Source organism: Nomascus leucogenys, chromosome 22a, assembly GCF_006542625.1.
Source record: "Nomascus leucogenys isolate Asia chromosome 22a, Asia_NLE_v1, whole genome shotgun sequence".
NCBI classification, from domain to species: Eukaryota; Metazoa; Chordata; class Mammalia; order Primates; family Hylobatidae; genus Nomascus; species Nomascus leucogenys.
The window spans coordinates 105,571,891-105,598,360 of NC_044402.1; the positions used below are offsets into that span (position 1 = coordinate 105,571,891).

Here is a 26,470-nt window from a genome sequence, read left to right on the forward strand (position 1 = left end):
TTGTCATCAGGCTGGAGTGTAGTGGCCTGATTTCGGCTCACTGCAACCTCTGCCTCCTGGGTTGCAAGTGATTCTCCTGCCTCAGTCTCCCGAGTAGCTGGGACTACAGGCGCCCGCCACCACATCCAGCTAATTTGTTTTTGTATTTTTAGTAGAGACGGGGTTTCACCGTGTTGGCCAGGATGGTGTCAATCTCTTGATCTCATGATCTGCCTTCCTCGGCCTCCCAACGTGCTTGGATTACAAGCATGAACCACCATGCCTGGCCTGCAGTGAGGCCATAACTCATGGGCACTCTCTTTTTCTTTTCCTTTCTTTTTTTTTCTTTTTTCTTCTTTTGTTTTTTGTTTGTTTGTTTGTTTGTTTGGAGATGAAGTCTCGCTCTTGTCCCCCAGGCTGGAGTGCGATAGCATGATCTTGGCTCACTGCAACCTCCGCCTCCGGAGTTCAAGTGATTCTCCTGCCTCAGCCTCCTGAGTAGCTGGGATTACAGGCACCTGCCACGACGCTCAGCTAATTTTTGTGTTTTTAGTAGAGACAGGGTTTCACCATGTTGGCCAGGCTGGTCTCGAACTCCTGACCTCAGGTGATCCGCCCACCTTGGCTTCCCCTACTCTCTTTTTCTGCAAGCTCTTAATCCTTGTGCTTACTCATAAAATATGTGCCACCTTGATAGGGACATACCTGACCATCTGACCAAGGAGGGCAAAGTCGGAGGCCAGCAAACAAATTGCATGCCCCGATTCCTTTCACTGTCCATGGCACTTCAGCCTAGTGCTATATACCAACCACCAAACAACCAGTCATTTCTATGTTTTTCCTTTCTGATGAGATGGCAAATCTGAGTCCGAAATACCATTGATTCTCCATTTCCTGAAGTCAAGGAAAGAATTGACTGAGTCAATTATTTTGTTCAACTTTTTTGCATCTGGTGGATGTCCTAACCATTACTGTTTCTGTATGCATGTACTTCAGTATTTAAGAAAGAATAAAAACCAGGTTTTTTTCTTTATTGTCATATCTGTAATTTGCTCCTTTCTCAGAGGAAGGTCATCCACAGAAAATTAACCATATGTTTGATTCTACAGAACTATCATTTTTGCGTCGAGTTGCCATTCCTTCTGAAGAGCTGTTAAATACGGTGATTTTAATCTGCTTTGCCTCACAAGTGAAGAGGTCATTTGCTGTATTTTGTAGAGGTGCATCACTGGAGTGCCCTCAGCTACAGAAGTATTTCCCTTGTAACAAGAAGAGAAGAGCAAGGTTTACATCACCACTGTGCTTAAAAACTCTTATCTATCAGGAAGCATGTGCTTTTCTGTGCAACCCTAGGAGTTCATTAAAAGTGTGAGGTTGCATCACTGATTAGATATGGCGGAGTGATTGGGCACAGTGCTGTGGGAGAAACCTTAATATAATTGGAATGAAATGAAAATCTCTGTTTTGTTCAGACCAAGGGAAGGTTGGATTAAAGAGATTTCCTCTTTTTTGTTTGGGACACTGTTTTGTTGTGTCATGTGGCACTGAAAGTGATCTTTTACAGGTTTGAAACATAACTGCTTCGTGTATGTTTTTAACCATTCCTTGCTATTATTCTCATAACATTAAAAATACAGTTCAGGAAAGATCCAAATATTTACAACAGTTTCTCTGGGGTTTGTTATTTCTGCTTGCACTTGTGAAAAGGAGTGCTGGCCCACATTCCTCTGCTAGGGAGTATGGTGCTGCAGTCAGCTTCACAGTCAGATGGCAGGTTTGGTAAGTTGGTTTGCTCACTCAGTCAGTTAATATGAGTATCCACTATAAACTAAGCCAATAAAAGGCAGACAACCGGAGGTGTTTTGACATGGCTTTCTTTCTTCCAACTTTGTAAGCTAGAAGCCAGGTCAATCTTCATGAGGATTTACTGAGTGTAGATACTGTGCTCTTGGAGCCTGTTGGGACTGGAAGTGGAGAGAGATGGGCGGTGATGCACATTCTATGGGAAAAGATTGGCCTGTTAGTGTGGGGAAGTCCTTTATGAAGCTGGTTTGTAGCTCTTAGGCAAAAACAATCAGAACGTGTAAACAGTTGGCCAATTTCATCCTCTACCAGTTTTCACTGCATAAGATTTTGGCCCCAAATAATTGCCCAACTAACTAAGCCCATTTGGTGAGTCTGAATGGGATTCAAGGATTAATCCAGAGATGACATTTGGATTAAATCATCACTGTCTAATAGAAGCAGTTATAAATATGTAAATTAAGCGATCTGATTATAGTACACCTTGGCTGCTTCTAGTTATTCTAGTAATTGTCTGTGCAGGGTTAGCGGAAGAGATTTAAGCATTAGAAGCTGAAGTTTTTCAACCGCAAAGTGGCCAACAAATGGAATAGAAGTTAAGAACATAAGACCTTTAGTACTTACGGATTCAGCATTTGAAATCATATACACGTACTGCATGTAAGCCAAAGGCCCAGAGCTTGTAATAATTCATAATTTTGCCATGGCACAAACTGCATCATTTACACTGGGAGGTTTGTATGTGGAGTGATGTATTTTCAAAGAGGCTCCAGAAAAGGTCGCAGCATTGGTGACCTCTCACTTTTCTGCACCTTCTCAGGGAAATAGATGAGGAGGGCGGCCATTAGAATATCCTCCCCACATTCACTCAGGCTTGTTGTTGTTGTTGTTTCTAGCGACCACCACCTCCCCTATTGAGGTATGGTCCCATAGAGCTATCACTGTTTAAGGATGTGCCTGTGAAAACATTTGTCATCATCTCAGTGCTACAAGTCTCTTACGATTCTGTCAAAGATATGGGCTTGGATTAGCAGCTACATATCAGTTCTCATCTTACACTTGGAATGGGGGTGAGGTTAGAGAAAGAATAGCAGTGTGTTTGGGATCTTGCTGGTGCTCAGTTGAGTTGAATTATAGAACATGCAAAGGGGAACAGTAGAGGGGTCATTCATTAGTATCTTCTCTCCAGCCTCTGTGCTCCTTACTCCCCAGAATGGACTCTTCAGAGCAAAAAGTGTATACATTTTTTCATCTCTGTATCTCCAATGCTTAGCACTGGAGCAAAGGGGACCCTCAGTTAAGGGCTTGTGAACTGAATGATTCCTGTTTTGCTGTGGGTTTGCTAGCCCTGTTATTTCTCATTTGATGATATAGTTTTATTGAATAATGAGCGTTACTCGAAAACCTTTCCCTTGAATTCCTGTGTTCAATTTTGCTTTTGATTACAGAGTTCCTAAAGCAGAAGGCTACTAGAGGGAGAAGGTACTGAGTGAGGTCAAGGTGTAAGATGCCTGTGGACATGGATGTCACCCAGGGTGATAGTAAAAGATAAGGCATGAGAGAGGGAGAAAATATTAATTAAAATGATGGAGCAAGAGGAAGTGCTGGAGGACCAACTTGGAGACTGACAGGTGTGGACAATGAAAAGGGAATGGTAAAGCAGCATGGAGCAGCTTCCAGAGGAGGAAACAGGAAATTCTTATCTAGAAACAGCTCCAGGATGAGAGTGGGCAGCACGAAGAATATGATCATGTCTCACTTCATAGGGTTGCCGAGGAAGTGGTTTCTTTGGGGAAAGTTTATTGTCATTTACATCAAGGTAGCAAAGACAATACTTAAGGAAGTTCTTGAGCTTATGAAAGAGTTCTGGGTCATCCTGGGAACAAAGGAGGAGAAGGGTTTGGAGGTATTTGGGAGGTGATGCACCAATGAAGGCTAAGGAAGTGCCGAAAGAAGAAACAGCAATGGGAGAGGACAGTTGCCCCAAGAGTTGTTTCTACCTTGACCCATGATTAAGTCTAAGGAAATGAGATAGCTGGAAGAGGAGAGGAATATCGAGCAAGAGGTTCAAAACAGATTTGCTGAGATGGTGGGCCTTGTTCACAGTCTTGCCTCAAGTGTAAGGTCCCCACGCTGATCAACAATCTCTAGTCTGTAGGTTCAGGATCTGGAGGTTTCAGCATGGAAGTTTCCTTTCTTAGCTGGTGAGAACGTGATTAACTCAAGCTTCCAGCGATTGTAGAACTTAGTTGGTTTTAAATATTGGTTTAAATATATTTTATAAATAATGAAAGTGATTTTAAATTACATTATAATAAATAAAATATAGGAGCATATATAAAGAAACATAACCAGCCAGGTACAAATCAGTGCGTTCTCTTTTACTTCAATTATTTCAATCCATAAATAAAGATTAGCTTTCAATTGCACTTTAAATTCTCTTGCCAGAGATGCCTCTGGCAATGGTTCCAGCTGGCTGGCAACTTTGAATGCAGAGACAGTATCATATTGTCAAATTCATCTTTGAATCGCCCCAGAGTCCAGCACAATACTCTGCACATGGAGTCTAGCATAATACTCCAAACACCATAAGTATATATTCTATTGAAAGTTAACTAAGACCCTTTAAGGAAAAGGAACAGATTTGTTTACCCAGTAAACCCCTTGTAAGTAGAGTATCTGTTGTATTTCAGACCTGTGCTAAGTGACAGGGATACCAAGATGGATGAGACTCATTCCCCACTTCAAAGCTCTCAGAACCAAGCAAGGCAGACAGACCTGTGAAGAAATCATCACCTACCCTGAGATCAATGAATGCTATGACAGAGCTTGCAGATGGCATGAAAGTGGCACTGAAGAGGGAGACTGAGTCCATGCAGAGTGTTTAGGGAGAAAGTGGCTCATACTGAGTTGGGTGTGAAGGAATAGATGGCTGGATATTTGCCAGGCAAGCAATGGTGTTCTAGAAAACTGGTGTATCTAGGTATGTGTTGAGCATCTCCCCTTTGCCAGGCACTGTTCTAAGCTTTGGGGATGTATTTGTGAACACAACAGATAAAAACCACTGCCTGCCTATTTGGAGCTTACATTTTAGCTATTGATAACCAATAGATTATTTTAATGGGACAGTGCATCCCTCTACCTCTCAAGCACTGTAAAGTTTTAAGTTTAAAACATTTGTATTTAAATAGAAATGCATGGTGGTTTCCTTGTGTGATCAGAATATATTCTGGTCTGGCTATAGCTACTTTTGCAGAGTCTCTCCTAACTCTTTGTTGTGTTTCTACCCTTGCTCAAAAAACAAACAAACCTTTTGCTGACTGCTGCCCATGACTACAGCTGCTCTCAGCAGTTCAGACCTCTGCACCTCATTTCAAGCTGTGTTTCCACATGCTGTAAGAACCCACGATGGTGTAGCCAGCTCTGGATCACCCTACTTCTCTCCATACAGTTGTTTTTGACTCTTCCGCTGTTCCTCCTCTTTCACATAAGTCATGGTAAGGATTGCTTCAAGTGCCTCTTAGGCTGTCTGAAGAAAACCCTTCCCCAAATTGTTTATTTTCAGTAGGTCTTATAAGCTGTGAAATTGTTTTTTGAAACTAGAGGCTTCCAATAAAGGTGTCACAAAGTGAAATGCAAGAATGACAAAGTGAATGGCGAAATGATTGTGTAGGAAGATATATGGAGGTCATAGGAGAGGAACAGATGCACATGGCAAAGTCAGGGAGGTTTGAGTCTGGGTGAGAAGAGGGTGAAATGCTTATAGAGGATAGGCAATAAAAAAGACCTTTCCAAGAAGTCCTTGAACTTGCCTTATTCATGAACTAAGATGGCTTGTCAATGTGGTTCTCTATCTAATAGTTATAAAAAAAATTCTTTAACACAGTTTTGGCTTCCTAAATTTTGAGATTTTCTTTCTAAATGTACTACCAAACTAAGCACACATACAAATAAGTGTGCTTTTCTTTTCTTTTCTTTTCTTTTCTTTGCTTTTCTTTTTTACCCTGTTCATGACACAGCTATGGAATTGGTCTGTGGATTAAAAATTTTCTGCAGCACATTTTCATCCTGAAGATTTTCATCGTGAAGACTAGCAGGGAAGTATGCTTGTGTTGGCATGCATGAAATGCCTGTGCAAAAATAAACAATTGCTTTAATAGTGTGACCTTTTATCTCTACTCTCTCTGAACCAAACCTGGCTTTTGTATACCTTTGCATCAGTGTATATGGGATATTTACTAGAGCCAAATTTGATTGAGATGTATGTCAGCCAGCAAAATGAAAGTGGTTAAGGTAGAAATGCTTGGTAATTGCTGAATTATCCCAACTTCCTTAAGTTTTTTCTATTTACCAGCTTTAGGTGATGATTTGGAGTTACAAAGGAAGCCCTAGTACCACATAAATGTCCATTTTGACAGACCTGGATTCTAAATATTTGAGAAGATAGTATAGTTTAAATAGATTAAATGAAAGAAGGATGTTTATAATACCTTTGATCATACATTTTATGATTTAGCATGATCTGAAGCAGGCCTTGTGGAAATTGCTGTTTTTCAGTATCTTCACCCTTTCAATAATAAACAACATTATCTTTGTGTATCGAAGCACTGGTCTTAAGCAGTTTTAATATATTTAATGATATAGGAAAACTAGGGGAAAATTAGCTATAACTGGATGTGGGAAAGAATCCAATTATAAATAGAAATTATGATTATAAACATGTTTATATCAGTCTTGTATTTAAAAACGTTGTTTTCCACTCTTTTCAGCACTTTTGGAATGTGTTATTTGAATATGAGAAAGAAACAGTGAACAGTAAAGGAAGGGTTGCAGAATTACCTTGTTGAACTTCTGAACTTCTACAGCTCTGAAGATTTTAAAGCAGCCTTTACTTGAACATATTTTTGTAGGGAGAAGTGCACCCACTGGTGTTAGCCTTATGTCGAAAGATTAGCAGAGCAGATGAAATGTTGATCTTGACAGCAATAGTTATTTTCATTTTTGATACCTCGATGAGATGGATGAATGTGTTTGGTCCACTCAAATCTCACAAACGAAACAGAATTCCCTGTCTACCCACCATCACCTCTGCCTTTTTTAAAAGCTCACAGCTGTCTTTTGACACCTGGTATCAGGTTAAGTCAACTTTTACATATTTCTACCAAAAATAAGCAATAAAACCAAACACAAACAAAAAGAGAAACTCCATCAGGTAAAGGGTATAATTTTTAAGAATTTTATTATAAAAATTTCACTGGTCTTTTAAAATCTAAATCAGAATACTGAGAAATCTTAACAATGAACTCTAACTGTGCTGATTATTAGCAATGAGAAGAAAAGAAAATATCCAAGAAAAGATCATAGGAAAATAAAAAAGAAATAGGGGTATAGATGGAAGGTTTTGGTTTTATTTCAGGTATGCTTCATGCCATAGATTTATTCCTCAAAAGTTGTATAGAAATTAGTATGTTAAGGAAGTATAAAAGCGTTATCTATTCTGAGAGTGCTTCTCAAGGGAAGCTCGCCAAGAAAACATTTGGTCAAATGAATACCTCTTAATTGATCTGTTGGGGAATTTTTATATGTATGTCTATTCAGTTGGAGTTTGCCTGCCTTAGTATTTGGTGCATTATGACATTTTATGCTTGGAATGGACCTTAAAAATCTTCTTATCCCCAATATAAAGAAAACAGAAGTGAGGGCCAGGAGGTGATGTGTCTGGTCACCAGACAAAGCAATGATAGAACTTATATTAAAATCTGTGTCTCTTTTGGGTTAGACCAGAATTCAGTTACTGTATCTTGATCTTCACTCACTTTAAACTTATTTTTATTAAACCTATGAAAACCATTCAGCATCTCTTGCAGACACACCAGATGAAGAGAAGGTGTGGCCAACCCTGATTATATTGATTATCAATGGGATTTAGCCTCTGTGGCACATAATCCACAGCTGCATAATCTCTGTGAAAACAGTCCATTGAAAGTTGTAGACTTTTAGTGCATTTTACAAAGTTCAGAACTGTTTACACTGAGTCCAGTTTTATCCCATATGCATTCAGGTAATTTATCCACATGGCTTAGTGTGTTTGTGAATGTGCATGAGCACCCTGTGTGCATGCTCTCCATAAGCCGAGGATTTGAGCCAGTCATTTAATGTTAATGATTTTACCTGCTCCCAGGATTAGCAAGGGACTAGTTAGTAGAATATTTATGATCTAATTGTGTTCCAAAAAAGGTGTTTTTTTTTATTTTAAAGATGCAATTATTAGAGCATAATCTCTAGAATAATGAAAAACTTGATAGTCTTTCATATAAATAATTTCTCTGGATGTTTCATAATATGGTATCTTTTCCTTACCCTGTTTGCCTGAAATCAACAACTAAGAGACATTACAAGGTAAATACAGTTAATGTGCTTGCTTTCAAAACTAAGTCTTAGGAAACGGGGGTCCCAAGAAATTTTGGTTCTTTCTTTGACCTTCAGTTTCTTCTCCGACAAGATATTCATCTTTTTGTCTTGCATATGTTCAGGTATGAAATTGGAATAGGAATGCCAAGAAATCCACTAGATTGTTGTGGATATACATCTAGTTATATGTGAAATAGTTTGAGATCTTTGAAAGAAAAGTAAAGTATATATAAGACATTATTATAGGTTTTTGTTGCTGTCATTAAAAAAGAATCCATAACATAAGTAATAAGGTCAGCATTCCTTAAGTCAGCAAGTATTTATTGTGGTGCACAGAAAGAATACTGAACTGAGTATCAAGAATCCTAGATTCTGGCTTTGTCACTAACACAACGTGTAAAAGGAGACCAGTCATTTCAGCTTTCTGCGTCTGAGTTTCCTTAGCTATAAAATGGGTGAACTGGCTTCGCTCATCAACACCATCCTTCCCGACTTAGTTAATATTTTTTAGGGTTTTTCCTGAGTCTCAGATCTGTACTAGTTAGTTTAAGGCAGTGGTTTTTGAAGTGTGGCTCCTGGACTAGCAGCATCAGAAACTTGTAGATGCTCTGGACTCACCCTAGACCTACTGTAGCAGAACTTCAAGCATTGAGTGCGGGGCCCAGCAATCTAGGTTTTCACAAGACTCCAGGTAATTCTTCTGATCCATGTTAAAGTTTGAGAACCACTGTTAGACATAGAAATGAATAAAACACAGTTCTTCTTAAGCAGCTTTTAATTTAGCACTTTTATATCTCTAATTGTCTTGCCAATTTCTAGCTATGTAGGTATAAAATCTAGTGGGGTGTGTGTGTGTGTGTGTGTGTGTGTGTAGTAAATTATAGGCATATTAATTGCTAAGACTGAAACATTTAGGGATGGTATTTTTGAAGTCAACGGAGAGATTTCCAATGGCAAGACATTTCCAAAGGCATAGAAAATATATATGAAGTTTGAAAATAACAGTGTTTAACAATCAAATTGCATGTTAATTTCATGTGTGCTTATCAAATGCAGTTTGTTTTACTTTAGCACAGATATTTTTGTTCTGAAAAGTAAAAACAAATATTCTGGAATTATGCCCAGAATTTTAATTTTAAAATTTACATTATGATTATGTATGAGCACCAGGCACATAACCTGATGTTCAGATCCTCTCTGTATAATGTTTCTATTACTCTCATTCTAACATTCATGTGCAATTTCAAAAGAAACTTGTTGTTGACTTTTCAGAATGCAAATCTTGTTTTTAAATGCACCTGAGTTTTTAAAACATAATTCTGTTGCAGTTAAATTTTATGGGCAAGTGGTTTCCAATGTAGCTAAAATTCATTGAGGGGGAAAAATCATGGCCATATATGATCACCTGTAAGTCAGAGGGAGATACCTATTGATAGACAGGACCACTATTTCAGTTCTCATCTGAGAGGTGAAAAACTGAGCAATAAAACTACTTTTAATTTCGTTTTGTAGCTACAGTAGACCAGGGAAATTCAATGAGAACTTGGGAATGCGATAAGCATTTTCTTCCAAAAAAGGTATCAAGAGTGTTAAGTTTCTTTGGACATGTATAACCTAGTGATGCTTCATAATGAATACACATTCTTGTATGAAATCACTGACTGGTACTAACTGTGAAATATGAAATGATAGCCTGGTTCTGATACCGTGATCACCCCTGGAGAGACTGTTGCCCCTCTTGGTGCCTGGCCCCTTTCATCCAGTCTGTGAGCACTTGCAGTTGTTAGCACTAGTGCTAACCAAATGTAAACACCTTTACTTTCCAGCTGTTGCTAATTGGTTTGGGAATAACTATGGAAGTGTTGATTTTAAAGCTAAAAATAGTGTGGTGATGTTTAAATCCAACTCATTTTGGCTGTCAGAAATGCTCCCGTGATTCTGAAAATGTTGCTAAAAACGTTCGCTTAAAAAAGAATTGTAGTAATTAAACTTGTCTGTTGTGAGAGCCACATATGATCTGCCTGTTCCCTGCTCTGATGAAAGTGGTAAAGGGCAAACTTCTTAAAGGTGTCTGACCAGTTGGCAGGACACAATCTTCTGCTGAACTTTATTTTAGACAGCAAAGCCTTGTCATTTGAGCAAAAGAGGAGATAAAATTTTGAAATAGCTCTATACCTTGTATTTCATACAGCTGATTATATCCTTCTATGTTAACATTAAAAATAGAAATTGTAAGGATTATATTAATAAAATTAATTATAGAGCGTCCAAAACCATTATGTTTTCTAGAGGCAAGTTTGAGGATCTGAAATCACATAATTAATATTGCTCAAACCTAAAGGTGAAGAAATACGGTAGCTGTTTGGCATCAATTGTTTATACCTCTGATTCTTCATAATCAGGGTTATTTTTGTACCTTTCCTTCCAAATTTCAAAGTCATCTTACAGATTTTTCTCAAAGTCATTTAAATAAGCAATGAGGAAAGATATATTTTCATTTTTAGACATGTGCAATTTCATGACTCTTCATTTTACCATGTAATTTAGTGAAGGAAAACCTTAAGTACTCTTAACTTATCGTTTGTCAATTATTTTGTAATTTTTGGAAAAAATGATTTTATGTACCCTGTTAAGAGGTAAACTGCCTTGTCGATAAGTATCAAAGCACTGCACAGCTACAGTGTTGCTGAAGTCAATTTGAAATTGGCTTTATGTCTTTATAGGATGCCCTAAGCATCGGTCTGCCTGCCCCATCTTCAGAGAATATCAAAGAATTTTGTTAGTGCAATATATGGAAATGATCTTGGCAAGTGACAAACACTGCTCATTAGTTGAGATGATAGTTACTACCCCTTTTTGGTAGCTTCGGCAAGGGAAAGTGTTTTTGATGTTATCTTAATAATAATAGGAGATATAAGTCTGTGAATGTGTATTCTTTTTAAAGTCTGTAGTTATTGACATGATTTCAGCAAATGTGTAGTCAGTTCAGAATTACCCTTGAACAGATCATGACATTGTAATTGGCCCAATATTACTTTCAAATTGTAATTGATATTTCCTTATACTCAGAGAATTAAGTATCTTGTTGATATGAATAGAATCTTTACTTGCTATCTCACTGGAACTAGATGAAAAATTCATTTTTTAATCTTGTGTAATGTTGATTTGAGCCAGAAAGTGTGTTGTTTTTCTACCTTGTTAGGGATCAACAAGAAAGTTCCATTTAGAGTATGGTGCAGAGGCAACAATAATGATATAAAACTTTATAGCAAATATCAGTTTTTTTCTTTGACAACCTGAGGATACATCCCATGCAGAATTATAAAACTAAAAAGAATATTTATTTTCATTAACTGTCACTGTTAACTGTTCATGGATTGAGAGACTTTATGACGCTTAGATGGTGATACTCTCCAAATTGATCTATATATTCAGTGCAATCCCTAGCAAAAACCCAACTGTATTTTTTTGCAGATATTAACAAATTGATTCCAAAATTAATATGGAAATGCAAGAGACCCGGCATAGCCAAAGCAATCTTGAAAAGTAAGAATGGATTTGGAAGAATCACGCATCCTGATTTCAAAATTTAGTACACAGCTACAATAATTGACTGTGTCGTACTGACATAAGAATAGACAAGTATAGATCAATGAATAAAATACAATTGAGGATCCAGAAATATACCCTTAGATTTTTGGTAAATTCATTTTCTATAAGGTTGTTCAGACAATTCAATGAATAAAAAAAGTCTTTTCAATGAATGATACTAGCACAACTAGATATCCACATGCAAAGAATGAATTTGAACTCCTTCCTCACACAATGTGCAGAAATGAACTCAAAATGATAATAGGGCTAAATGTAAGAGCTAACACTGTATAAGATTCTTAGAATAAAGCAAAGGTGTACACCTTTGTGACCTTATATTAGGCAATGTTTCTTAGATACAAAACCAAAAACACAAGCTACAAAAGAAAAAACAAATAAATTGGACCTCGTTAACATAAAAAACTTTTGTGCTTTAAAGGACCCATGAAGAAAGTGAAGACGACCCAAAGAACAGAAAAACATATTTGTAAATTGTTTATTGGATAAGAAATTTGTATATGGAATATTTAAAGAACCCTTTACAGGTCAATAATAAAAAGACGAATAGACATTTCTCCAAAGAAGATACACAAATGGCCAATAATCACAGGGAAAGAAGCTCAACATCATTAGTCATTACAGAAATGTAAACCAAAACTACAATGACATATCACTTTATACCCATTAGGATGAATAAAATTAAATTAAAAATGAGAATAAGTTGTGGCAAGTCTATGGAGATATTAAAACCCTCATGTATTGCTGGTAAGAATGGCAAATTATTCAGACATGTGGGAAATAGTGCAGCAGTTCCTCAAAATGTTAAACCTAGAGTTACCATATGACCAACAATTCCACTCCACAGCGTACGCCTCAGACAACTGAAAGCATATGTTCACACAAGAACTTGTACCCAAATGTTCATAGCAACATTATACATAATAGGCAAGAGTGGAAACAACCCAAATGCTCACCAGCTGATGAATGGATAAACTAAATGTGGTCTATCCATAAAGTGGAATATTGTTGGGCCATAAAATGGAGTAAAATACTGATATATGCTGAAACGTGGATGAGCTTTTGAAAACATTATTCTAGGTGAAAGAAGCCACATGTCTTATGATTCTGTTTATATGAAATGTCTAAAATAGGCAACTCCTTTGAGACAGAAATTAGATTAATGATTGACAGGGCCTGTTGGGGAAGGGGAGGATAAGGAATGACTGCTAATGGGTTTGGGGTTTTTGGGGGGTGATAAAAATGTTCTGACGTTAGATGGTGATGGTTACAAAACTCTGAATATACTGAAAACCACTTAATTGTACTCTTTAAAATGGTGACTCTTATGTAAATTACATATCAATAAAGCTGTTGTAAGAAATAAAAATGATCTTAAGGCAATCCTTTAGATGATTGTAGCTGCAGCCCCACAGACATGGGGCTGCAAACTTACAAGAGATCCAACCCTAGAACCGCCCAGCTAAGCTACTTCTAAATCTCTGGCTCACAGAAACTATGAGAGATAATAAATGTTTATTTTTTTAATATATTAAATTGTGGGATAATTTATTATACAACATTAGAAAATTAATACAATGAATTCTTGGTGTTATGTGTTTGATATATAGAGAAGCAGACACATTCATTCCTGTGTAAGAGAAACAGATAAGAAAGTTAATGATTTTGGCAAAAATGAGGTCATCAAATATCCTGACATGCATGATAATCACAGGTTCCAATATTATGTTAAATTATCTACCTAAGTATTTTTGTAACCCGCCCAACCCTGTCTCCCTTTATCTGTAAGCATATATCAAGCCCTTCATAATAATATGAATGTTTGAGAGCTTTCAAAAACATTCGTCTTTTAAAATTTGGTACCTTAAACCATGAAGTGTTCTTTAGCCTTACGGAAATTCTTTCTTATCTACGTGAAAAGGAGAAAATTAATTTTTTAGAAGTCTAGCATAGACCAAGTCTTTCTTTTTTTAATTATTATTATACTTTAGATTTTAGGGTACATGTGCACAATGTGCAGGTTTGTTACATATGTATCCATGTGCCGTGTTGGTTTGCTGCACCCATTAACTCGTCATTTAGCATTAGGTATATCTCCTAATGCTGTCCCTCCCCCCTGCCCCCAACCCACAACAGTCCCCGGAGTGTGATGTTCCCCTTCCTGTGTCCATGAATTCTCATTGTTCAGTTCCCACTTATGAGTGAGAACATGCGGTGTTTGGTTTTTTGTCCTTGCGATAGTTGACTGAGAATGATGGTTTCCAGTTTCATCCATGTCCCTACAAAGGACATGAACTCATCCTTTTTTATGGCTGCATAGTATTCCATGGTGTATATGTGCCACATTTTCTTAATCCAGTCTATCGTTGTTGGACATTTGGATTGGTTCCAACTCTTTGCTATTGTGAATAGTGCCACAATAAACATACGTGTGCATGTGTCTTTATAGCAGCATGATTTATAGTCCTTTGGGTATATACCCAGTAATGGGATGGCTGGGTCAAATGGTATTTCTAGTTCTGGATCCCTGAGGAATCGCCACACTGACTTCCACAATGGTTGAACTAGTTTACAGTCCCACCAACAGTGTAAAACTGTTCCTATTTCTCCACATCCTCTCCAGCACCTGTTGTTTCCTGACTTTTTAATGATGGCCATTCTAACTGGTGTGAGATGGTATCTCACTGTGGTTTTGATTTGTATTTCTCTGATGGCCAGTGATGATGAGCATTTTTTCATGTGTTTTTTGGCTGCATAAATGTCTTCTTTTGAGAAGTGTCTGTTCATGTCCTTCGCCCACTTTTTGATGGGGTTGTTTGTTTTTTTCTTGTAAATTTGTTCGAGTTCATTATAGATTCTGGATATTAGCCCTTTGTCAGATGAGTAGGTTGCAAAAATTTTCTCCCATTCTGTAGGTTGCCTGTTCACTCTGATGGTAGTTTCTTTTGCTGTGCAGAAGCTCTTTATTTTAATTAGATCCCATTTGTCAATTTTGGCTTTTGTTGCCATTGCTTTTGGTGTTTTAGACATGAAGTCCTTGCCCACGCCTATGTCCTGAATGGTATTGCCTAGGCTTTCTTCTAGGGTTTTTATGGTTTTAGGTCTAACATGTAAGTCTTTAATCCATCTTGAATTAATTTTTGTATAAGGTGTAAGGAAGGGATCCAGTTTCAGCTTTCTACATATGGCTAGCCAGGTTTCCCAGCACCATTTATTAAATAGGGAATCCTTTCCCCATTTATTCTTTTTGTCAGGTTTGTCAAAGATCAGATAGTTGTAGCTATGCAGCATTATTTCTGAGGGCTCTGTTCTGTTCCATTGATCTATGTCTCTGTTGTGGTACCAGTACCATGCTGTTTTGGTTACTGTAGCCTTGTAGTATAGTTTGAAGTCAGGTAGCGTGATGCCTCCAGCTTTGTTCTTTTGGCTTAGGATTGACTTGGCGATGCGGGCTCTTTTTTGGTTCCATATGAACTTTAAAGTAGTTTTTTCCAATTCTGTGAAGAAAGTCATTGGTAGCTTGATGGGGATGGCATCGAATCTATAAATTACCTTGGGCGGTATGGCCATTTTCACGATATTGATTCTTCCAACCCATGAGCATGGAATGTTCTTCCATTTGTTTGTATCTTCTTTTATTTCATTGAGCAGTGGTTTGTAGTTCTCCTTGAAGAGGTCCTTCACATCCCTTGTAAGTTGGATTCCTAGGTATTTTATTCTCTATGAAGCAATTGTGAATGGGAGTTCACTCATGATATGGCTCTCTGTTTGTCTGTGATTGGTGTACAAGAATGCTTGTGATTTTTGCACATTGATTTTGTATCCTGAGACTTTGCTGAAGTTGCTTATCAGCTTAAGGAGATTTTGGGCTGAGACGATGGGGTTTTCTAGATATACAATCATGTCATCTGCAAACAGGGACAATTTGACTTCCTCTTTTCCTAATTGAATACCCTTTATTTCCTTCTCCTGCCTGATTGCCCTGGCCAGAACTTCCAGCACTATGTTGAATAGGAGTGGTGAGAGGGGGCATCCCTGTCTTGTGCCAGTTTTCAAATGGAATGCTTCCAGTTTTGCCCATTCAGTATGATATTGGCTGTGGGTTTGTCATAGATAGTTCTTATTATTTTGAGATACGTCCCATCAATACCTAATTTATTGAGAGTTTTTAGCATGATGGGTTGTTGAATTTTGTCAAAGGCCTTTTCTGCATCTATTGAGATAATCATGCGGTTTTTGTCTTTGGTTCTGTTTATATGCTGGATTACATTTATTGATTTGCGTATGTTGAACCAGCCTTGCATCCCAGGGATGAAACCCACTTGATCCTGGTGTATAAGCTTTTTGATGTGCTGCTGGATCCAGTTTGCCAGTATTTTATTGAGGATTTTTGCATCACTGTTCATCAAGGATATTGGTCTGAAATTCTCTTTTTTGGTTATGTTTCTGCCAGGCTTTGGTATTAGGACGATGCTGGCCTCATAAAATGTGTTAGGGAGGATTCCCTCTTTTTCTATCAATTGGAATAGTTTCAGAAGGAATGGTACCAGTTCCTCCTTGTACCTCTGGTAGAATTCGGCTGTGAATCCATCAGGTCCTGGACTCTTTTTGTTTGGTAAGCTATTGATTATTGCCACAATTTCAGATCCTGTTATTGGTCTGTTCAGAGATTCAACTTCTTCCTGGTTTAGTCTTGGGGGGGTGTATTTGTCAAGGAATTTATCCATTTCTTCTAGATTTTCTAGTTTATTTGCATAGAGGTGTTTGTATTATTCTCTGATGGTAGATTGTATTTCTGTGGGATCGGTGGTGATGTCCCCTTTTTCACTTTTTATTGCATCTATGTGATTCTTCTCTCTTTTATTCTTTATTAGTCTTGCTAGCGACATAGACCAAGTCTTTCCCAAAGCTACCAACCCCTGCATGAAATGTTGCTACTCAATCTAAAAGTGAGAGACATTTTTTTTGACTCAATTCACTACAGCAAAGTGCTTCTGTTGCAGTTATGTCTTACTTCCTTTAAAATAATAACCTGGCTGGACGCGGTGACTCATGCCTGTAATCCCAGCACTTGGGAGGCCAAGACGACCAGATCATGAGGTCAGGAGATCGAGACCATCCTGGTTAACACGGTGAAGCCCCGTCTCTACTAAAAATACAAAAGCAAAATTAGCCAGGTACGGTGGCGGGCACCTGTAGTCCCAGCCACTCAGGAGGCCGAGCCAGGAGAATGGCGTGAACCGGGGAGGCGGAGGTTGCAGTGCGCCAAGATTGCGCCACTGCACTGCAGCCTGGGCAACGGAGCAAGACTCTGTCTCAAAAAAATAAATAAATAAATAAATAAAATAAAATAATAAAAAAAAGATAACCTAATTTACTTATGTCCAGCCTCTTAAGCTCGTATGTTGTCTTTCTTACTCTGTTGAAATAATGCATTCAGATGCATAAATGCTGTTTATAAGTGTGGGTTTTTGATAATGGGTCTTTCTATATCTGGTTTGTTGCTTTGATTAAACCAGAGTCCATGTCTAACAGTAGTTTATTGTGACTCCACTTAGGAAGAGAGGGGTATCCACAGGATTCCCTGTTAGAGAACAGCTCTGAGGCCTAATGTATTCCGTAAGGAAGCAGCAGCATCAGGCGTGCTTTCTAGAATCCATCCTCTCCTCTGCTTCTCCGGGTAACATCCAATACAACTTTGCCACTGTCCTGGAGTACGTGGCCTCTCTGACCCTCTAACCTTTCTGTAGTGGGAGCCTGTTTACAATTTTAGAAATTAAATGGGCAATTTGAATCTCTCTCTGAAGATTATCCTCAGAATCAAATTTCATGGCAAAGTAAGAATTCTGGATTTCTTCTTCCTGCAGTGTTTCTGCCTGACTTTGACAGAGGTGACTTTGCCAGGCAATGTTTTTTTCATGGATTTTGCTTTTCTTTATGTTTTAACGTTGTGAGGGGCAAGCAAGTACGTACCTTAAGGCTAATGTATCACCATCTGTCACCAGAGCCTCCCCTTTGGTATTCTTTTCCTTCCTGGTTTAAAACACTCAATCCCAAAAGCCTATGGCTGAGTAGCAAGAAGCTAAATGAAGTATTCCAAAGCTCTTAACATATTGTGTTGTGTAGATGACCCATTTGAGCATTTCAGAAACCAAATAGGAGAGAAAAGAACATTGAAAGCACCGAAAAGATTAACACCTGCTTCCAGTTTTCAAAGAAATTAGAGCATACTGTATATATCCAGCATAAAGCAGTTTACTCTCCCATATTGAGATATTTTATTCAAATTTTCAATTCAGTATGCACAGCGTCACATGCTTATGACTTTGTTTCACTATAGGATTCCACGCAGAACTTGGAAGACAGAGAAGTTATGAATGGTGTACAGACAGAACTACTAACATCGCCAAAAACTAAGGACACATTGAGGTATTCCCTTTATGCAAATAAGAATGTCTGATTTATTTCAATTTGATGTGTTTTTTAATAGTTTATAATTGTTCTTACTTTACAAGAAAGATCAGGATAAGTAGAATCATGGAGTGAAACATGTCCCAAGTCTAACAGTTACTTAATTCTTCTTTTCTAGTGTTTTCTTCGTATGAGAACTTACTGACAAACATATATATAAATGATCCTTAATCCATCCAATACTCTTCTGTACCCAGGATTTCTGAATTACTTTTTTCTCTCCTCAAACAGCAATTTCAAATGAACATTTCAGAGGTGATTGTGGTGATTTTACTTTGACTTTAGCTCTTTGAAAGCACCAAATCCCAGCCACTAGACCACCAGGGAACCCTAAATTTAGCTCTTTGAGTACTACTTTGTATTGTGCTTTAACACCCTTGCAATAGTTTACTTGATGAAATAAAATGAGCCCTGTCTATCAACCAGGGTTTTTCATGTTCTTAATGAAGGCAACTCATTTGCCGTCAGTGGCTGCCATGTTTCCCAGTACTTTCTTTGCTTTGTATTGATTCCCAGTTCAGCTCTAGGTAGTGCCTGGGTTCATATCACAGCTATGCCTCTTTACTAGTCCTGTTAGCTTAGAGAAGTTACTCATTTCTCTTTCCCTTAGTTTCTGGTCTGTAGAATGGAAATAGTATTAAAACCTTATTCAGAGGGTTAGTATGGGTATTAATTGAGTTAATACATGTAGACCATTTTGCACAGTGTTGTGGTTAGGATAAATCCTGTGAGTCTTTGCTGCTGTTTCTACTACTATCATTAATATCACATCATCTCTAGTATTATTCTAATCATCATTTTGTTTAATGCACTTCGAATTTGGCATAAGGAAAATAATTTCATATTTAATAGATGGTTACTTCAGCATTAGGTAAAGCTACTGAAGTTTATAATTATTCATGCAGTCAACATATTCCTTTCATTTAGTCCAAACAATTAGCATGAAATTAGCTTTCTAAAAACATAGGTCATCATCCTTTGTCGTGTGCTTTACTGTATGGATTCTCCTCAAACTTATTTATAGCCATGTGAGCATAGTTACTCTTTATTTAGATTGTTTCTTTGATTGATGAGCTGTACAGTATTACAAATTTGATAGAAACTAGGCTAGGTGGTGCCTGCCTATCATCCCGGCTACTTGAGAGGCTGATACAGAGGATCACTTGAGTGCAGAAGTTTGAGTCCATCTTGCAACATAGGGACACCCTCTCTCTGTCAAAAAAAAAAAAAAAAAAACGGGGGGATATGGGGTGGGGAGTAATAGAAAATCTTCAAAGCGCTATCTTTTCAGAAACTTAGTAAGATTATCTAATTATGTCTACCTCCAGAAACTAGTAAGATTGTTTCTGGAGGTAGACATAATGATCGTAATGCTCTTTTTCTATTTGGCTTTAATTTCACTTATTTCAATGTTAGCTTTTTGAAAAGTTTGTTAATATCTTGTCCAAATGCTATGTGAATACCATCATAGAGTCAACAATAGTTTGGTTTATGGCTGTATGAACAAATTAGCCAAGCTTTCTTCAGCTACAGGGAATTGAGAGAAATGGCATATAGGAACTTAAATATATATATATATTCTTTTATTTATTTATTTATTTATTTATTCATTTATTTATTTTATTTTTATTTTGATACGGAGTTTTGCTCTTGCTGCCCAGGCTGGAGTGCAATGGCGCGATCTCGGCTCACCGCAACCTCCGCCTCCCAGGATCAAGCGATTCTCCTGCCTCAGCCTCCCAAGTAGCTGGGATTACAGGCATGTGCCACCCCAGGCCCAGCTAATTTTGTATTTTTAGCAGAGACAGGGTGTCTCCATGTTGGTCAGGCTGGTCTCGAACTCCCGACCTCAGGTGATCCACCTGCCTCGGCCTCCCAAAGTGCTGGGATTACAGGCGTGAGCTACCACACCCGGCCAAAAATATATATATTCTTTAGTTACAAAATGTATATGTGTATATATATATATATATTTGATTATCAAAATGGGCTTTTCACATGAGTTTTCTTATCACCTTTAATAGGTTAAAGAACTGCAATTCAGAGCAATTAAGTGACAGCTACAGACTTAATTGACACCCACCACTCTTGTCTACAAAACCACTATTTCAAATATTCCTGTTGCGTGTACATTCCCTGATGCCTTGGTGTTTTATTTCATGCTAACTGACCAAGGCTAGGAAAATTCTCATATAAAAGTGCAGCCAAAATCAGTTTTATATCAAATTCAAAAAGTAGAGTGAGTGCACTTCCCAGCACTTTAAGACCCTAGAGTGGGAAAAGGATGGTAACAATCTTAATGCCATTGAATGCATGGAGGAAAGCTTGGAGGTTACACTTCTAAGAGAGGACATTGATTCTAGCCAGTATGAGATGAAAAACAGTTGAAGTGAAATTAGGAAGCCAGTTCTGGCTGAATTACATGGTCCATATGCTCCTGGGGCAGGGAGAATCTCGTATCCCACAGGGCTTGGCCCACGCATAGGACTTTGGGCACACATCCACATAGAAGCTAAGTAAATTATTTGTAATCTATCTCAAAATGTCTTGAAACTGTTTAATTTCTATAATCATTGCTCAAGCCTTTGTAATCCCTCAGCTACACCATTATAATAACCTACTAACTTCTCTGTCAAATAAAAGTTTCTCCTTATTTTAATTGATCCCACATATTACTGTTGGATAAAATTTTTTAAACCACAGAATTTATCCAACCATTCCTTAGTTCCAAACCTTTTGGATTTAGATAAGTCTTGGGTTTGAGTACTGGCTCTGCTACTTACTACCTGTGCAATCTTAGACTAATTACATTACTTCTTTAATATGTATCTTCATAGGAAAATTGGTATCATGGTCACATAGATTACTGTGAAGATTAAATGAGATATAGTACAGACAACTGACTTAGCACAATGCTAAATGAAAGGCTGGAGAAACATTAATTGCTATTGCCATTATCATTGTCATTTTTACACAGATTGTAGTTTATTGTAACTATTTCTCGTTCACCCAAGCAAGACTGTGAATCCTCCAAAGGATTTCTGACACCTAATACAGGTCTTGGAATATAATAGGGACATATTTGCTGAGTGAATGACTGAATGGATAAAACGCATTGCTCCATAAATCATAAGCAAACCTGTTAACTGCTCACTCATTATTAACACAAACATCTTTAGTTAAAGCAAAATAACGTTTAAAAGACATTCTCCAAATAGTTTTACAATACGCGTCTCTAATGAAGCACCACTCAACTTATTTTGATCTTAAAAAGACAATGAAGCAAGAGGTTTGGTGGTTTTTTAAGAAAATTACACGTTGAATGTCTCTTTAAATAGCAAGCAATATGTACAAAAGACCTTCACCTCATCCCTAATTCCTATCTCACTTCTGACTCTGCCTTATCTCTCCACTCCTCTTCCCCGAATAAGCCTTCTTCCAGACTTGCCTTTTGTTTCATTCTTAAAACTGCCAGCGCACTTTAGCCTATCCTCTCCTGTGTCCAGGATATCTATTCATTGGTCAAACTGTTTGCAGAGGCCACCTCAAAATATGTGGGACATTTCCTCATGTTTTGATGCTTTATTCCTGTAATCATTGCTCAAGCCTCTATTACTCTATTAGTTGCAGCTAGATTATTGCAATAATTTAGTAATTCCTGCCTCAAGTACCAATCTCTCCCTTGTGGTTCCCTTTTCCAGTTGGCCTCACATATCACTGCATAAATATTTCTAAACCATAGCATTTATCACACTTTTCCCTAATTCTAGAACCTGTAGTGACTTCATTTTCTGCAAATTAAGTCTAAATTTGCTCGCCGGAAATTTAACACACCACTCTGAGCTTTGATCTCAAGCTAATGGTTTAATCTGTCTCCTATACACAGCACCTTTCTTTGTTTCCCTTTTCTCCCTTCTTCTTCCTCCTCCTTATTCTCTCTCTCTCCCAACTTCCTCCCTCCCTCCCTCTCTCTAATATTACAACCAATTGTTATGCTCACAAACTATCCTCATTCAATATCTCCATACAGTTGACTTTCTCTCCTGTGCATGCCCACTCCCTCCCCTCACCTATCTTTTCTGATGGAAGGCCCATTTGTCCTTCTTCAGGAATAGATTCCTCATCCCAGCTTCCCTTCCTAATCCTGTACCCTCCTCCTCTGAAACACATCACAAGGTGCCTCAACTTTGAAACTGCACCTTGGTTAAGCAGTTAAGAACTCTGCTCTGGGGTGCAGTAAATCCCTATTTGAGTCTTGACTCTATAGAAATGGTACGATGTTGGACAAATTATTAAACTCTCTAAGCATAAGTTTACTTCTAAAATGGATATAATATAAATGTTTACTTTATAGATTTAATATCAGTACATGATATAATGCCCAGAAGAAGGTTAGTACACTGCCTCCCAAGTAATAGCTTGCATTCAGCGAGAATCTACTACTGTGACCCGTTGCTTTCTATTCTTTTTTATTACCTGTCGCAACCCTCCCCTTAGATTATAAACTCCTCAAGCATTGGTCTTTGTTTTTTCCTTGTGGAACTTCCCCAGTGAAACAACGCAATTAATATTTGTTGAATTCAAGTGAAGTAAGTGGATCTCATCACCAACAACAAAGTCTTTGATAGATTTTTACTCAGTACATTTGCATCCTCAAGACATTTCACCATCAAGTAGAGTTCAAGGTTATCTGCAGATTCTCCCTGGAGGTTTCCCTCTGTAGTCCGCCTCTCATACCATTGCATGCCATAGATCTGTGAATCCACCCTTCCAGAAAATCAGCTAACACTCACCCATGTGCTGCAGCCCTTTGTCTTCTCTCTGCATGTCAGCAGTCTGATTGCAAATAAAATGTGTTCCTCAATCCTACAGTATTTAAGGCTTTTTTAAGAAAGTCTTACTGAGGAAATCAATAGAAAAAAATGGATTATTCTTTTTTAGCCTATAAGCTTGTTTCCTGAGAAAGTTCTAACAATCATACTAATAGGTAGTTATTGAACGCTTTGTAAATACCGGATGTGGTATGTGTAACATATATGTGTTATGATCTTTATTTTTCTTATTAAAGCCAACAACTCTAATAGGGAAATACCTAATCTTTTTTTTTTTTTTTTTTTTTGAGATGAAGTTTTGGTCTTTCACCCAGGCTGGAGTGAAGTGGTGTGATCTCAGCTCACTGCAACCTCTGCCTCCTGGGTTCGAGTGATTCTCACGCCTCAGCCTCCCAAGTAGCTGGGACTACAAGTGTGTGCCACCACACCCAGCTAATTTTTGTCTTTTTGGTAGAAATGGGGTTTCTCCATGGTGGCCAGGCTGGTCTCGAACTTCTGACCTCAAGTGATCTGCCCGCCTCGGCCTCCCAAAGTGCTGGGATTACAGACGTGAGCTACCACGCCTGACCAGGAATTACCTAATCTTAATGTTCTCTCTGTGCAAATGAGGAAACTGAGGTACCAGGTCTTAATTAAAATAATTTACTCAGACTCCTGACTCAAAAGTTACCACTGGGATACACTTCCTCTGTAATTACACATGTGAATCATGATTTTCTTCTGAAATAAATTACCTCCCCCTCCCCGTCCTCAATCTCATCTCTTCCATACCTCAACAAGTGACCTGCCACTGAATTCAATAATCTTAGTGTTAAAAATGCTGTACATTTGCCTTGTGTAAAGAAATGAGACTTACAAACATCTGCAGCTTCTGTTGTATATTTTTCCCTCAAGCTTGAAGTCTTTCTTCTGGATGGAAACCAAATGAAGCCTTTCACTTCTAGCTCTAGCAGAGTTGCCATTCATGACAGTCTCATTTTTAGACCAGTGATTCTGCAGCTTCGCCTATAGTTTTGTCTAAATCTCAGATTGGTAGCAGCTGGTTCCAGTTTTATCAATTAGATCTTAGAGCATTTTGCTAGTTTAATACTAGTTGAACTAATGCTTTGTAACTATCTGCTTGTTTTAGTATGTCTTAGAAAGTTGTATAAAGATAGCTATTTTGATCTTAGTAAATTTTTCCCACTTTTCTTCTATGTATAACCGAAATATTTTTCTTTTATCCCACATAGTTTATTTTGTTTTTTTTTTCTTTGTAAGTGGCTGTTAACCACTTTTTCTTTCCATTGCCAGAATATCCTTTCTACCTCATTTTCTGTATTTTCCATTTTAAATCAACCTTCTAGCTTATTTTCTGGCTACTATACTGTCCTCTAAAACATAAACATAGATGTGCACATGTCCTGCTCACTAGTCCCTGAATTCTACTCTAGAGTTTGTCTAAACAAATAGCAATAATAGCCTATTTTCATGTCTTTGTAAAAATCTCACTTTATGAGATATGTAGTCAAATAACTGTGTCCAGTCCTACTTGCTGTGTTTCTCTTCCATGAAGAGTGCATATATAGAGATCTCTACAGAGCAGAACTCCATCATGTATTTCTAGTACTGAGGGTTGTTTTCTCTTTTAAAATAAATAAAAATATGTGAACTGGTCCATGGGGCATTATTTTTCAAATGTTCTCCTTTCCATCTTGAAACAAATAATGGATAACATTTTATAAAGAACATGATGAGACATGGTCTATGTAAAATTTTATTACTTATCTTTATTAAAAGATCTAACTTTCTATAAGTGCTTATATATTACAGTAAACAAAATTGAAAGTCTTTTAGGCTTTTTTTCTGGGATAGTACTATTTTTGTGATAATAATTTAAAAGTTATCAAAAACGCTTCTAGCTACAAAATTGCAGCTATTGTGTGTAATGGTAGAATAAAAATTTATTCTGAGATATTGAAAGGAGAATCTCGTAAAATAGAAGTCAACTTTTTTTTATTTTATTTTATTATTATACTTTAAGCTTTAGGGTACATGTGCACAATGTGCAGGTTTGTTACATATGTATCCATGTGCCATGTTGGTTTGCTGCACCCATTAACTCGTCATTTAGCATTAGGTATATCTCCTAATGCTATCCCTCCCCCCTCCCTCCACCCCACAACAGTCCCCGGAGTGTGATGTTCCCCTTCCTGTGTCCATGAGTTCTCATTGTTCAGTTCCCACCTATGAGTGAGAACATGCGGTGTTTGGTTTTTTGTCCTTGCAATAGTTGACTGAGAATGATGGTTTCCAGCTTCATCCATGTCCCTACAAAGGACATGAACTCATCATTTTTTATGGCTGCATAGTATTCCATGGTGTATATGTGCCACATTTTCTTAATCCAGTCTATCGTTGTTGGACATTTGGGTTGGTTCCAACTCTTTGCTATTGTGAATAGTGCCGCAATAAACATACGTGTGCATGTGTCTTTATAGCAGCATGATTTATAGTCCTTTGAGTATATACCCAGTAATGGGATGGCTGGGTCAAATGGTATTTCTAGTTCTAGATCCCTGAGGAATCACCACACTGACTTCCACAAAGGTTGAACTAGTTTACAGTCCCACCAACAGTGTAAAAGTGTTCCTATTTCTCCACATCCTCTCCAGCACCTGTTGTTTCCTGACTTTTTAATGATGGCCATTCTAACTGGTGTGAGATGGTATCTCACTGTGGTTTTGATTTGCATTTCTCTGATGGCCAGTGATGATGAGCATTTTTTCATATGTTTTTTAGCACCAAAGCCTGGCAGAGACATAACCAAAAAAGAGAATTTCAGACCAATATCCTTGATGAACATTGATGCAAAAATTCTCAATAAAATACTGGCAAACGAAATCCAGCAGCACATCAAAAAGCTTATACACCATGATCAAGTGGGCTTCATCCCTGGGATGCAAGGCTGGTTCAACATACGCAAATCAATAAATGTAATCCAGCATATAAACAGAACCAACAACAAAAACCACATGATTATCTCAATAGATGCAGAAAAGGCCTTTGACAAAATTCAACAACGCTTCATGCTAAAAACACTCAATAAATTAGGTATTGATGGGATGTATCTCAAAATAGTAAGAGCTATCTATGACAAGCCCACAGCCAATATCATACTGAATGGGCAAAAACTGGAAGCATTCCCTTTGAAAACTGGCACAAGACAGGGATGCCCTCTCTCACCACTCCTATTCAACATAGTGTTGGAAGTTCTGGCCAGGGCAATCTGGCAGGAGAAGGAAATAAAAGGTATTCAATTAGGAAAAGAGGAAGTCAAATTGTCCCTGTTTGCAGATGACATGATTGTATATCTAGAAAACCCC

General features: G+C 37.8%; 1 protein-coding gene across 1 annotated transcript in view; it reads left to right on the forward strand.

The window, feature by feature from the left end:
* Window positions 1-26,470, forward strand: part of PARD3B (par-3 family cell polarity regulator beta) — a 1,081,037-nt gene that overhangs the window by 537,895 nt on the left and 516,672 nt on the right. Inside the window, exon 5 of the mRNA XM_030803127.1 lies at window positions 18,143-18,231. Coding sequence (XP_030658987.1) covers window positions 18,143-18,231 — 89 coding nt within the window. The remainder of the gene's footprint in view (window positions 1-18,142; window positions 18,232-26,470) is intronic.